The 13,204-nt window shown below is 36.9% G+C and overlaps 2 protein-coding genes across 3 annotated transcripts; both read left to right on the top strand.

The window, feature by feature from the left end:
* Positions 1 to 649: 649 nt before the first annotated feature.
* LOC21398271 (26S proteasome regulatory subunit 4 homolog B) lies at positions 650 to 4,959 on the top strand. Of its 2 annotated transcripts, none has more exons than XM_010111374.2 (7): positions 650 to 814; positions 1,867 to 2,381; positions 2,926 to 3,171; positions 3,403 to 3,572; positions 3,661 to 3,877; positions 4,345 to 4,485; positions 4,684 to 4,959. In XM_010111374.2, exons 2-7 carry the CDS (start codon positions 1,899 to 1,901, stop codon positions 4,765 to 4,767), a joined length of 1,341 nt encoding a protein of 446 aa, XP_010109676.1. In that variant the 5' UTR covers positions 650 to 814; positions 1,867 to 1,898; the 3' UTR covers positions 4,768 to 4,959. The 2 variants fall into 2 exon arrangements, with proteins under 2 accessions (XP_010109676.1, XP_024030059.1); XM_024174291.1 differs by having other exon boundaries at positions 1,863 to 2,381.
* Positions 4,960 to 7,741: 2,782 nt separating this feature from the next.
* On the top strand, positions 7,742 to 9,538 carry LOC21398270 (zinc finger HIT domain-containing protein 3). Its single transcript, XM_024174314.1, has 7 exons — positions 7,742 to 8,034; positions 8,125 to 8,156; positions 8,320 to 8,367; positions 8,521 to 8,607; positions 8,694 to 8,782; positions 8,922 to 8,972; positions 9,095 to 9,538. The coding sequence occupies exons 1-7, from the start codon at positions 7,961 to 7,963 to the stop codon at positions 9,116 to 9,118; spliced, it is 405 nt and encodes a 134-aa protein (XP_024030082.1). The 5' UTR covers positions 7,742 to 7,960; the 3' UTR covers positions 9,119 to 9,538.
* The last annotated feature ends 3,666 nt before the right edge of the window (positions 9,539 to 13,204 follow it).

Below are 13,204 nucleotides of genomic sequence, written 5' to 3'. Positions count from 1 at the left end.
CGGGCCGCCGAATACAAGCCCGCGGCCCGTTCAAGGTGAAATTTGGGCTCGGGCGGGCGGCCCTAAAATCTCGGGCGGGTCGGGTTCGGGCTCGGGCAAATCCTCGGGTTTTTTGGGCGGTCGCGGGCGGCCCGTCCAAAGTTCCAGCACTATTCATTGTCCTCAACGGACTCTCACGTGTACGTTGTGTAATCACAATCATAAAAAAAGATAGATGCCTTTTTGACTGGCCCTTACTTATAAAGATTTTCAAGTTAAAGGAGTTAGTTGCTAGGAAAAAAACAATAAAGACTAAGAAGACGTTTGATTAATGGATTAGAATTATGAGATTAAAATTATTTTTAATTTACGTGTATTTTTTATAAAAAAAAATACTATAATAAACTATTAATCATTAATCATGATTCGAATTAATCCCCTTACCAAAGGTTTTTAAATTGCCTAATTGGACGAGTTGAGGGGCTCTCTTGTTTTTGTGTTTCATCACTTGTCTATGGGCTTTATGACAGCTATTTGAAAAGGCCCAAGAAAACAATGGGGTTCCCAATTAATTCCACCAAGTCCGGCCCATATTACACCAAAAATCACTTCTCTCTCTTTTCTTTCTTTATTCCTTTTTTTTTTCTTTTTTTTTTTTGGGCTGAGAAAATCGGTGACTTGATCCCAACGACATCTCTCTCTCTCTCTCTCCGAGCAAAAGTACCAAAGCCCTCCTCATCTGCAGACTGCAGCCAAAAAAAAAGAAAAAAGAATCCCCTTGAAAAGCTCTCCGTTTCTGCTTGTCGTCCCTCTCCTTGGATCCGGAACTCACTTGGTAAGTTTTTCTGCTTTCATCTCCTGCTTTCCCTATTTTCTTGCTTTCCCAGGAATCTCCTCTGTTATTTTCAGACAGACAGCTCAATCTCTCTCTCTCTCCGATCTATCTTCTGTCCTCTCGATCTCCTAGTTTTGGCTATTCCCAAACTATATATATATATATATATATATATGTATGTATGCATATGTAATATTAGGTCATATACCCTCGTTTTTCTCATGCTTAGTTTCTCTTCTTCTCTTGAAAAAACCCTAGCAGTCCCCGCCGTCAGCTGAGGTGGTTCTCTTCAACCTTCTTCACTTCTTCTCGCTTAGGTTTTTTTGTTGTTGTGTTTTTTGACATTGTGTTAACTATATTTGAATTAATACATTTGTTTTTGTGGTCGAATGTTGTTTTTCCTCTGAAATCTGAATTCCGAATGCTAATTGGGATGCATCAATTTTTTTTCTCTGAAATCGAATGATTGATGATATTAACTCAATATCTTGTTCAATTACTTTTTTTTTTGTTTCTTTTGATGGGGGTTGATGAGTGAGGTATTCCAATCGACATTTGAGAAAATGCCTACTGGGAAAGCTCGGAAACTATTGAGTAGTAAATAGTAATGCTGTTATCGTGTTTCAGTATTGCCAAAAGCGTACATATTGATGTTAGTGTTTATTGTTTTCTGGGAACTTTATTGCTGAGCTTGGCAAGTCTTTGAGTTGGAGCAGATAAAGAAGTGTCTTAGGATCCTTTGCTATTTATCTAAATTGTATTTTTCTTTATTAATTTTTGTCATCTTTTAAATCTGAATCGGCTGAAACAATTGGAAATTTTGACAGAGTAATTGGAACTTGGGATGCAGTTGGGAATTCAAACTCAATAAGACATTTTCCTTTTGCTTGGATATGTTGATACGTATTGCTATGTTTGCGTTTTGTGTTTTAGATGCGTTGTGATATGCCAAGAATCGTGCTTTAGATGTTTATGCCTTATGGTATGCCGTGATCTCTTCCCCCACAAAAGAAAAGAAAGAAAAGCTAATATTGGTTTCCTCTCGCAGTCAGATTAACAAAGAAAATCAAAGCACAACACAACTATGGGTCAAGGAACCCCTGGTGGCCTCAACCGTCCAGGCTTGCCAGGTGATCGGAAGCCCGATGGAGGCGATAAGAAGGAGAAGAAGTTCGAGCCTGCGGCTCCTCCAGCCCGGGTCGGCCGCAAGCAGCGCAAGCAAAAGGGCCCCGAAGCTGCGGCTCGGCTTCCCACGGTGACCCCTTTGACGAAATGCAAGCTCAGGCTTTTGAAGCTTGAGCGAATCAAAGATTATCTTCTCATGGAGGAAGAGTTCGTCAGCAATCAAGAGCGCTTGAAGCCTCAGGAGGAGAAGGCTGAGGAAGATAGATCCAAGGTCGATGATCTCCGAGGCTCCCCCATGAGTGTTGGAAATCTCGAGGAGCTCATTGACGAGAATCACGCCATTGTATCGTCCTCGGTTGGGCCTGAGTACTACGTCGGGATTTTGTCCTTCGTCGATAAGGACCAATTAGAGCCTGGTTGTGCGATTCTGATGCACAATAAAGTAAGTTTGTTTCCTCCCTTCAATTCTGAGGCTAGGATTTTGGTTTTTCTTTTTTCAATTTAATGCGAATTGGAAGCTAGTGCTTTGAGAAGAGCGGCTACAAATTGAAAATTTGTATAGAGGATTTCATTGTTACACTGAATTGGGCATCTAATTGTCACTTTTTTAACGGTTCTAACGAATATTTTAAGCATGTTTTCGACATTCTTGCTAAGTCATAATTGTATACTTCCCTTCCGGGTCTTGGAATATAATTACTTTTCTATCGCTTTGCGTAGTTTCTTGGAGTTCTCTATTGCATAATCTGTACTTTATTTCTTGCTTGCTTGTGAATCCCTTGTGTACGGTCTAGTTTTTTCCTGTGTATGGGATTCTATCCCTTTTTTCATTTCCTTGTAAATTTTTAGTTTACAGCTATATATGAATAGGATACTTTCCTTTGTGAGTTTTGCAACAGTTTGGCTGAAAATTTTCAGTCTTGTTGTGCCATTGATCTAGTTTCAATGCCTTAATTGATCTTCTATAATTTTGTGATCGCTTTTAGGTTCTCTCCGTTGTTGGGCTGCTTCAAGATGAAGTTGATCCGATGGTGTCTGTGATGAAAGTTGAGAAAGCTCCACTGGAATCGTATGCTGACATAGGTGGATTAGATGCCCAGATACAGGAGATAAAAGAAGCTGTTGAGCTTCCGCTCACTCATCCTGAACTGTATGAAGACATTGGGATAAAGCCCCCAAAGGGTGTCATACTGTATGGAGAACCAGGGACTGGCAAGACTTTGCTAGCAAAGGTTTCTATATATTTCTTTACTCTGTTTTTCTCCTTACTGAGATGCTGCATCTTATTATGTTTCTATTCGTCGTGCTTGATATGCTTAATACTTTTTCTGTGCCCTCCTTTCCTGAACCTCGTCCGGTTCTCCCAAACCACTCCAATGCAAGAGAGATTAAAAAGTGTGGTTTGCATTTGCTCATGTTATATGATCTGTTTTCACTTATAATCTTTAGTTGTGTACTTTCAGGCAGTTGCAAATTCTACATCAGCAACTTTCTTGCGTGTTGTTGGTAGTGAGTTGATTCAAAAGTACTTGGGAGATGGCCCAAAATTAGTTAGGGAGCTCTTTAGAGTTGCTGATGATCTATCTCCTTCGATTGTATTTATCGATGAAATCGATGCAGTTGGTACCAAGAGGTGAGCCACTGAAATTTTAATGGTGAGATTGCAGTTTTCCTCTCGAGGCATTTGTGGTTATTACGGTCTATATTTTTTCCTCTTGCAGATATGATGCCCATTCAGGGGGGGAACGTGAAATACAAAGGACCATGTTGGAGCTCCTTAACCAGCTAGACGGCTTTGATTCGAGAGGAGACGTCAAAGTCATCCTCGCAACAAATAGGATTGAAAGTCTTGATCCAGCTTTGCTTCGGCCTGGTCGAATAGATAGGAAAATTGAATTCCCTCTTCCTGATATCAAAACAAGGAGGCGCATATTCCAGGTATCTTAGAAGATTATTGTAGTTATATATTCCATGTTTGGAGTTGGTTTTGTTTTTATTTTTTATGTTTTTTGAGAAAGAAAAAATGAAAACGGGAAAGAAACGGTGTTTTGCACAATTAAAGACAAAAAACATAAATGAAAACGATTTTTTGGTTTAGTGTAAAATGGGAGAGAAATGAAAAACGACTTTTAGTCGTTTTTCATTTTTTGTTTCGGTTTTCTCCTCTCTCGAGCACAGAGAGAAAGAGAGACATTAATGGATTTTTTATACTGAAAGCAATCTCTTGATAAAACTACCAAACGCATTTTCAAAAATGATTTCTGTCTGAGATTGAAATTTTCATTTTCATTTTCATACAAAAAATAAAATTATTTTGGAACGAGTTTTAAACGCATAGATAAATTCTTTCCTGAAATTTATAAGATGTAAGGTTTAAAAATATGATTGCGAGCCATATCTTGCAGATACATACATCAAGGATGACATTGGCAGATGATGTCAACTTGGAAGAATTTGTCATGACCAAGGATGAGTTTTCTGGAGCTGATATAAAGGCCATATGCACAGAAGCCGGCTTACTCGCTTTAAGAGAGCGCCGTATGAAGGTGAGACTGACACTGAACTTGAATGGATTTTTGTTAAAAGTCAATTTCTAGGCAAGCAAAAGAGAACCCCATAAGTTGTAGATTCAACTTGCCGTACCCTTTGTCGTCGTTTTCCCAATAAATGTTTTTATTTTATTTACTTGTTCGCTTTAACATGGCGGATAGGTTTTGATGGTGAATGTTTAAATTCCGTTTCAGGTGACACATGTGGATTTCAAGAAGGCAAAGGAGAAGGTGATGTTCAAGAAAAAGGAAGGCGTACCAGAAGGGCTTTATATGTGAAATCCCAACATGCTTATGTTTGTACTTTGGAATTCGTTTGACGTCTCTGTGACAAGTCAAACATATTTTTTTTTTCCGATCAAAGTGAGGAAATATTTTTCTCGTCACAAAAAGGAGAATTTTATGGTTTAATATAACTTAGTAACTTACCTTGCGGCATGACGAAGATATGATGGTTAAAATTTGTGTTTTAGACTGTTAGTATGCTATTTATTTTTTCATATTATATTGCAGGTTTTTAGAATTATTATGCTTTAAATACTATTTTTAACTAGGAATCGTTAAGAATTGTCCTTGGATGCTCTACTGCGAATCCGTAGTGTTCAGATCATTATATGCTTTGTTGGCTGCTGAGATGCCTTTTGGAGGGGAAAGATGCAAGTTTCGTTATTTAAATTTTATTGTAGTAAAAATTTTTTAAAAAGTTATATTTAATTTTTTTACTACATTAAAAAATTCACATAAAATTATAACGGAAATAGTAGAAAATAAGTTAATATGAAAAGCTTAAGAAAGTATATAGGTCAATTTTTAGTTATAGAAATTAATAGGTCATAATTTGTCAAGTTATGGTTCATAACTAAATAAGTTATGGACAAATTTATTAAGTTATGGTTTTAGTTATGGATAAAAATTGTGAATTATGGACAATAATTTGTCAAGTTATGATTTATAACCAGATAAGTTATGAACAAAAACAGTAATTTGACATATTTATTAACTTATGTAAACTATTGGCCTATTAATTTTAATTCATCTCAAGTCTTATCCTATTTTTCTTTTTCTCTCAAATTATAACTCAAATTAAAAATTTGAATAAGGGAACTAAATGGGCCGCAGTCTCCTTCATCTTCCAATATTAGGAAGTTTTATCGTTAGTGGTGCTAGGCATCTTCATCTAAACAGAGAAGAAAAAAAAAAAATTCTTGGAGTGTCTCTTTGGTGCTAAACATCGACCATTGTAATGTGATCAACCTTCTATTATTATTAGGGCCGGTAATTTTGGACACGACACGATGAAACGATACGAAAATGACACGAGATAAATGAGTTTAGACCGCACGATTATTAATTGGGTCGTTAACGGGCTGGCACGAATAACACGAAAATAAATGGGTTGGATTCGTGCCAGCCCGTTTAACACGCTTAACTCGTTTATTTATACGGGCCATAATCAGGCCGACACGACACGACACGAACCGACCCGTTTATTAATCTATATATATATATATATATATTTTTTAAGATAAAACCCTAGCTTCTCTAATTCTCTTTCTCTCATTCTCTCATTCTCTCTCATTCTCTCACAGCCCGTTTTATTTATATTCTCTCATTTGCATGAAGGGTGTTTGATAAAAGGGGTTAACTTAATTTAACACTCTAACTTTTAAATAAGTTATGGTATGTTGATAAAATTATAAAATGCCAATGGACTTGTAGATGGATGATTTGTAGATGGACTTGTAGATGGTTGATTACAAAATGCCAATGGATGATTTGTAATTGATAAACCTAAACTTTAAATATGTTTTATGCTTTATGCACTTAAATATGCCAATGGACTTGTAGATGGTTGATTATGTTTATGCACTTAAATTTTCAAATATTTGGTTATGTTTTCAAACTTATTTAAATGTACTTGGTTATGTTTTCAAACTTCTTTAGATGTTTAGTAATTGGTATGTTTTGAAACATATGTCATAAGTGATGTTTTAGATATTTTAATGTGTGTTGGCTATTATGCATGATTTTAACTATAAGTGATATTAAGTAGTCAATTAATATAGTTTTGAATACAATATAAAATTCACTATTTTTGCTAGTTGGGTCATAAACGTGTTTTTTTCGTGTCGGCTTTAATAATAATAACAATATTAATAATAATATTAATAATAATAACAATATTAACAATAATAATATTAATAATAATAACAATAACAATAATAATAATTATTATTATTATTATTATTATTATTGTTATTATTGTTATTATTGTTATTATAATTATAATAATAATAATAATAATAATAATAATTATTATTATTGTTATTGTTATTATTATTAATATTATTATTGTTAATATTGTTATTATTATTAATATTATTATTAATATTGTTATTATTATTAATATTATTATTAATATTGTTATTATTATTATTATTAATATTGTTATTATTATTAATATTAATATTATTAATATTGTTATTATTATTATTAATATTATTATTGTTATTATTATTGTTATTATTGTTATTATTGTTTTTAGTGTTATTATTTTTATTATTGTTACTATTATTATTATTATTGTTATTAAAATTGTTAAAAAAAATTACGAAACCACATGAAAAGCTTTTAAAATTTTTAATATATTTCAAACTTTGAAATATTTAAGCTGCCATTCTTTTTGAAAAAATAACTTCCCCTTTTAATTTGATATTTAAATTTAAGATATTGATTCAATTTATTACCAAATATATAGAAATTTACACAGTTAGATTGAGCTTATTTTATTGAAAATTCTTTAATAAAGTACTCAATTTTTTCCCCTCAAATAAAGGAGAATATTACTAAATTACTAAAAGGAAAACAACAATAAACATAGTTGCAAATAGACGTTTGGAAAGATAAATAATTATAATAGGAAAAAAGAAGAATAAATATGATAAATTATTGAAAAAATAATTACATCTTTTATATTATTCTTTGCAACACCCTGAGCATTTAATTATTATTAATTATTTAAATTTAGATGTTTATAGTAGTTAATTAGGGTTTTTATGTGCATTATAACTTTATTTAGTAAAAAAACCAAAGAAATATATTTTAGGGGCAAAAAATTATATATTGGCCCCTTAACTTTTTAAGATTATCTTTTGATCCTTAAAATTTATGATATTTGCAAAAGTGCCCCAACCTGCTAGCTAAAAAGTTCCCTTTTCTTTTTTTTTTTTTCGCTTTTCTATTCTTCCTCCTCTGACCGAACTTACTCTCTCTGTCTCTTCACGGAAACACAACCGAGGGAAGCTTTCTTTTCCTTAGCTTTACCATTCAGATTTCCACTGAGTAGAAGGCCAATTTCTGCAGTGCAAATTTTTGGAGCAACAACAAATTTTAGAGATTTATAATTTTGAAGGGCGTGTCGTATTGAGTATTTAGTTGTTGTTCATTGGAAAGGCATCGGAACAGTTGAAGAATGGGGCCTAAACAGTGTCTTGTCTGTAATCAAGCAGCTTCCAAGTACAAGTGTCCCTCTTGTCTTCTCCCTTAGTAAGTAAATTTACAGATTCACGCAATATATATATATATATATCTTATTTTGTAAATTTCTCTCTTATTTTGTAAATTTCCTGTTCGCAGTTGCTCGCTAACCTGTTTCAAGAAACACAAAGGTACGCTTTAGATTTTTTTTTTTTTTTTGGCGAGTGTAAATCATTCAGGAATCTTTGGATGGGTACATAACATAAGGAATTTTGAAGTGAATGGATATGTAGTGTATACTCCTCCTTTTGGTAGTGACTAGAAATAACTGGACTGAGTTTATATGATTGGCAGAAATTCCATGCTCTATGCCAGTGGCTTCCGAACAGAATCAGAAATCAAGTACGGAATTTTCCCTTCTTTAATTCATGATAAGTCGTTAGGTTTTTAAGCATACATGTTTAGGGGATGTATATACATACACGTTTTACATAGGTATATTATGGTCCAAGAGCCTGAGCAATTTTGGTCTCTGTTTCATTGTTATTTTTTCAGCTGCCAATCCAGAGTCACGTGTAGAAAGACCGTTAAATGTCGATGAACCTGGCGAGGTGGTGAAGAGATCGCAACACGAGGCTACAGGTCTGGTTTTGTAACTGGCTTAAACCTATAATCCGAAGCATGAGTAGAAATACTTATCCAACAAAAGTGGATCTTGTATTTTGCAGCTTCTTCCAGTGATATTCGCGACGCGTTAAAAGATGAAGACCTTCAGAAACTCATTTGTGCTATTGATAGCTCTCTTGATCCGGAGAGTGTGAGTAACATTACCTATTTAATCGGGGAAAAAAAATTGTTTTATCACAGTCTTCGTGATTAGGGTAGATATTACATGTAACTGATGCTGAAGCAATTTGGAGAAACGTCTGCTGAAATTTCTTCTTTGCCACTGTTAGGAACTTGATAAAGCCATGGAAGTGGAGGTGTTTCGTACATTTACCAACAAGGTAACAAAGACTACTTTTCCGCTTTTCTTGAAGTATTCGTGATCTCTTGTTGCGTTTCTGTTCAATGATTGTCAATTAGTGAGTCTAAGCGTAAAATCTGTTCCATGCTTATCTGTACTCAGATTCTTTCTACAATCAGCTCATAAGGAGATTCAGTTGGAGGCGAGAAGAAGATATGTTTTATTGGAGGGATTCGAACTTTCATACGAGAAGCAACGCTTTATCATCCCTAATTTTTATCTTCTTTCGTGTTTGGTTTGTCAACAAGGTCTTTGACTTCAATGTATATGTCTTGAATCTTCTTCCCATCTACAAAATGTTATGCTGACTGCTTGATGATGTACTGCCAAGGTTAGTGAAATAGTTGAGGAATATGAGTTTTGATTTCCTTACTTTGAGCATCACATCCGCTTCTATGGCTTCGATGTTGTTGATTGTGACATACTTGTATCTTTGCTCTTCACTATTTGATCAAATTATGTTTTATCTGAAGTTCATTTATTTATGGGGCAACTTTTATACTGCTTTCGTGAAATAGAAGAAACATTTTAAACGTATATATATGTACGCACGATATTCTTATATATATATTGTAGGAAATCCGTGTGATTCCAGGGGATATCCGAGTGATTCCCATGGATTTTGTATCTCAATTTAGTATTTTGACTTTATGTTTATTTCCTATTTTCTTTGTAGTATTTTTGGTAGTTTCTAGAAGAATAAACGTGGTAATAAGAAATTACCATATTTGTATTTTTGGTTCTCTTTAAAGAGAGCCTTCACTGTAAACCATATCAAGGAAATAAGAAATCATGTTCTCTGAAAATCTTTATGGTATCAGAGTGGGACTGAGTTTTTCCCTTGCTCTTTCTAATGGCGAAAACCACCATTACTGAGGCCATAACTGGGGCCTCTCGGGAAGCTGCCTCTGACGCCACAACGGGCAAACCTCGACGACAACTACAGCCACACCCCAACAAATCATCCACAACATCGACGACAGCCATTCACTGTAGATTACACAACATAAGTTGAATGGTGCGAATTATGTAGAATGGTCTCAGTCGGTTGTCCTTGTGATTGATGGAAAAAGACGGCTGGACTACTTGACAGGAGAAGTTGTACCACCTGAGGTTGGAACTCCGGCCTACAAAAAGTGGAAATCTGAAGCTTCCATGGTGAAGGCATGGCTGTTGAACTCGATGGAACCAGCAATCAACCGTGTTTACCTCTACTACAAAACGGAAAATGCAATTTGAGAGATGGTAGAATAGATGTACTCCGACTTAGGGAATTCAACCCAGATTTTCGAATTGAAATCTGCCCTAAGAGAAAAGAGGCAAGGTAATCTAAGGGTAACAGAGTATTATAACGAATTACAAGTCTTATGGCAGGAATTAGATCTATATCAGGATTTCAATTGGAGCTGCTCTACGGATAGTGCTAAATTCAAGAAGATGCTTGACAAAGAACGAGTATTTGATTTCTTACTCGGTCTTAATAAGGAATTGGATGAAGTCCGAGGTCGTGTGCTTGGTTTCAAACCATTCCCTGAAATTAAAGAAGCATTCGCTGAAGTGAGACGTGAAGCAGCTCGGCAGAGAGTAATGCTTGGGAAAAAGAAGATCAACCCTGCACCCACTACTGAACCGCCACACCAAGAATTAGCTTTGGTTGTCAAGAAAAATTTCAAACCTGTTGGAGAGAACCGAAATTAAAGAGGAGTGATAGACTTTGGTGTGATCGTTGCCAGTGTCAAGGACACACCAAAGACACATGCTGGGAAATCCATAGAAAACCACCGGACTGGAAGCCAGCACGTGAACGCTAGCGTCAACGGAATTCAGGAGAAAGCCGAGGCTTCACAACCTCATCTGGAGAAGGAGAAAAAATTCCAGAACCCAGTTCTGGTTTGGCATTCAGCAGGGAACAATTGGACCAGCTTCAGTTTATCTTGTCCCAGCTTCCATCCTCAACTTCGTCATCCTCAGGTCCGACAGCAATAGTTGCACAGAAGGGTAATTTTCATTCTGCCCTGACAACTAAAACTAATAACAAAGTTTGTTGGATTGTTGACTCGGGAGCCTCAGACCATATGACAAACAGTAGGAGCGTTTGTGCACTCTTGTTTGCTAACAATGTTCCTAAGTTTTTTTGGAGGGAAGCAGTTCTTACATCTTGCTATCTGATTAACCGTCTTCCGTCTCGAGTACTTCAGTACCAAACACCATTGTCTATCCTTCGTAAGTCTTAACCCCAAATTCGTCTACTTCGTGATCTTCCTCTCAAAACATTTGGATGTACTGCATTTGTACACTCGAATTCACCTCAACACAACAAACTTGATCCTAGGGCCATTAAGTGTATTTTCTTAGGCTACTTTCCAAGTCAGAAAAGCTTTAAATATTATTGTCTTGTCACAAAAAAGGTATACGTATCCATGGATGTCTCATTCTTTGAAAATCAAGCTTACTACAAACCTACCCTTCAGGGGGAGAATGTGAGACATGCAGGGCAGCTTTGGGATTTCTCCATTCAATTCGAAACAGAGTCAGAGCCCCCCTAGTTTACCTTCTAAGAGTCCAGTGTTACCTATTATGTTGTCTAATGATCTGGAAATATGAGGAGAATCACATGTGCAAAGCAGCACACAAAAAGAATCAGAAGAACTTCGTGTTTATTCTAGGCGAGCTGGGCAATCTGGAAAGCAACACAAGCCTATTACAACTCCGGAGCACTGTCAAGAGCCTGAACCGGAGGTAAACACACAACTGAATGAAGCAGGTATTGTGATAAGCTCCAATCCAACAATTAATTGAAAATGACAAATCAGAAAGAGAAATGCTAACAGTAGAGCTTTGATTAATATCAATGGCGGAAATTGAGTTACAGAAAGAGATATGGGGATATTCGAGAGATCCCTTGCTCTCCCTAAACTATCTTTTCTCAGAAGTTTCACAGACTGAATAATGCTCCCTTATTCTACCTCCGTTCTATTTATACTCACTATCTCTTAATCCACTCACCAATCCCAAGGCCTAACTAACTACTAACTACTTAACAAACATAACAAACTAACCATAATCACAAACCACTAACCACTTATTATATTGATTACTAATTACTAACATAATCCTATCATTACTCCCCTCCCCAAGACACCTTGTCCTCAAGGTGTTGATCAGGTAATTGCACTTGAATGATGCCATCTTCTTCCCATTTCAATGCACATGAACCTTGGAACGTCAAGGGTAGCAGCAACTTTCAAAGAACCCAACTCATTGCTAATTAACCCAAAAATAGAGAGCCTTGGAAAGGTAAACCCAGCACTTAGCTCGCCGGAATATGCCCCAATCACACCATAATCACGAAGTCCAACCCCAATTCTGCGGAAATCAGCCCCAATCGCGTCAGAATTATGACACCCAGTCCAAATCTGGCCGGAATTTCGGAACCCAGCCAAAATCTTGCTGGAACTCACGCCGAATATCCCTATTAAACCTATTACGCCTGAATTAGGCCCAACCAAGTCCAATGTGACTCTGCCCACGCTAGAATCGCAAGACCCAGCCAAATTCGGGTCTAATTCTCTGACCCGACGAGCGCCAGATGGGCTCAGATCGAGCCTGGCTTCCCACTCCAAATCGTGTAGCCAGACAAGCCCCCCTCTCTGCCTTTCCACGTCTGTCGGCGCCCCTTCCACCGGTTCTCCTCCGTGCGGCCTCTGGTCGTAGTTCAGCTCCAGCCCATTGCCAATTTGCATTCCACGGCACCGCTCCCCACTGATCTGACCTCCAGGTCGTGGATCTAAAAGATTATGGCTGAATCGTAACTCCCGCCAACCCTGAGCACCACCCAGGCCAAATCCGGCATCGATCAGCCCTCCCCGTTGCAGATCTGGGCTTCCCAAGCCCCAACCGGCGCCGATCTGCTGGTCCTGTCGCAGATTGGGTCGATTTTGGTCGAGATCGACCCCTCCGCCGCACGGGTTCTCCTCACGTTCAGCCACCTTCCCCTTCGGCAGTCTGATCTGCCCTTCCTTGTGTGGTTCCACACGATTCTGGCCAACATCTCCAAGTCTGAAAACCCTAGCCTCTTCTCTGGGAAGATCCGCCTCCTTCCCCAGCTTTCGATCATCATTCGCCCTTAGATTGATGCCTATTGACTCAGATCTGAGCGATATCGCACCAGATCACGAAAAATTGCTTGGAGTGCCATCAACCTCACACGAT

This window comes from Morus notabilis, unplaced genomic scaffold (assembly GCF_000414095.1).
Source record: "Morus notabilis unplaced genomic scaffold, ASM41409v2 Scaffold1032, whole genome shotgun sequence".
Taxonomy (NCBI): Eukaryota; Viridiplantae; Streptophyta; class Magnoliopsida; order Rosales; family Moraceae; genus Morus; species Morus notabilis.
Note: the sequence above shows the minus strand (reverse complement) of the source record. Positions and strands in the feature narration are given on the sequence as shown.

Bases quoted from the DNA above. Each gene is read 5' to 3' on its own strand.
- LOC21398271 (XM_010111374.2), top strand. From the start codon at position 1,899: ATGGGTCAAGGAACCCCTGGTGGCCTCAACCGTCCAGGCTTGCCAGGT. The intron at 2,382-2,925 runs GTAAGTTTGTTT...GATCGCTTTTAG, and splicing joins CGATTCTGATGCACAATAAA to GTTCTCTCCGTTGTTGGGCT. The intron at 3,573-3,660 runs GTGAGCCACTGA...TTCCTCTTGCAG, and splicing joins GATGCAGTTGGTACCAAGAG to ATATGATGCCCATTCAGGGG.
- LOC21398270 (XM_024174314.1), top strand. From the start codon at position 7,961: ATGGGGCCTAAACAGTGTCTTGTCTGTAATCAAGCAGCTTCCAAGTAC. The intron at 8,035-8,124 runs GTAAGTAAATTT...TCCTGTTCGCAG, and splicing joins CCCTCTTGTCTTCTCCCTTA to TTGCTCGCTAACCTGTTTCA. The intron at 8,783-8,921 runs GTGAGTAACATT...TGCCACTGTTAG, and splicing joins GCTCTCTTGATCCGGAGAGT to GAACTTGATAAAGCCATGGA.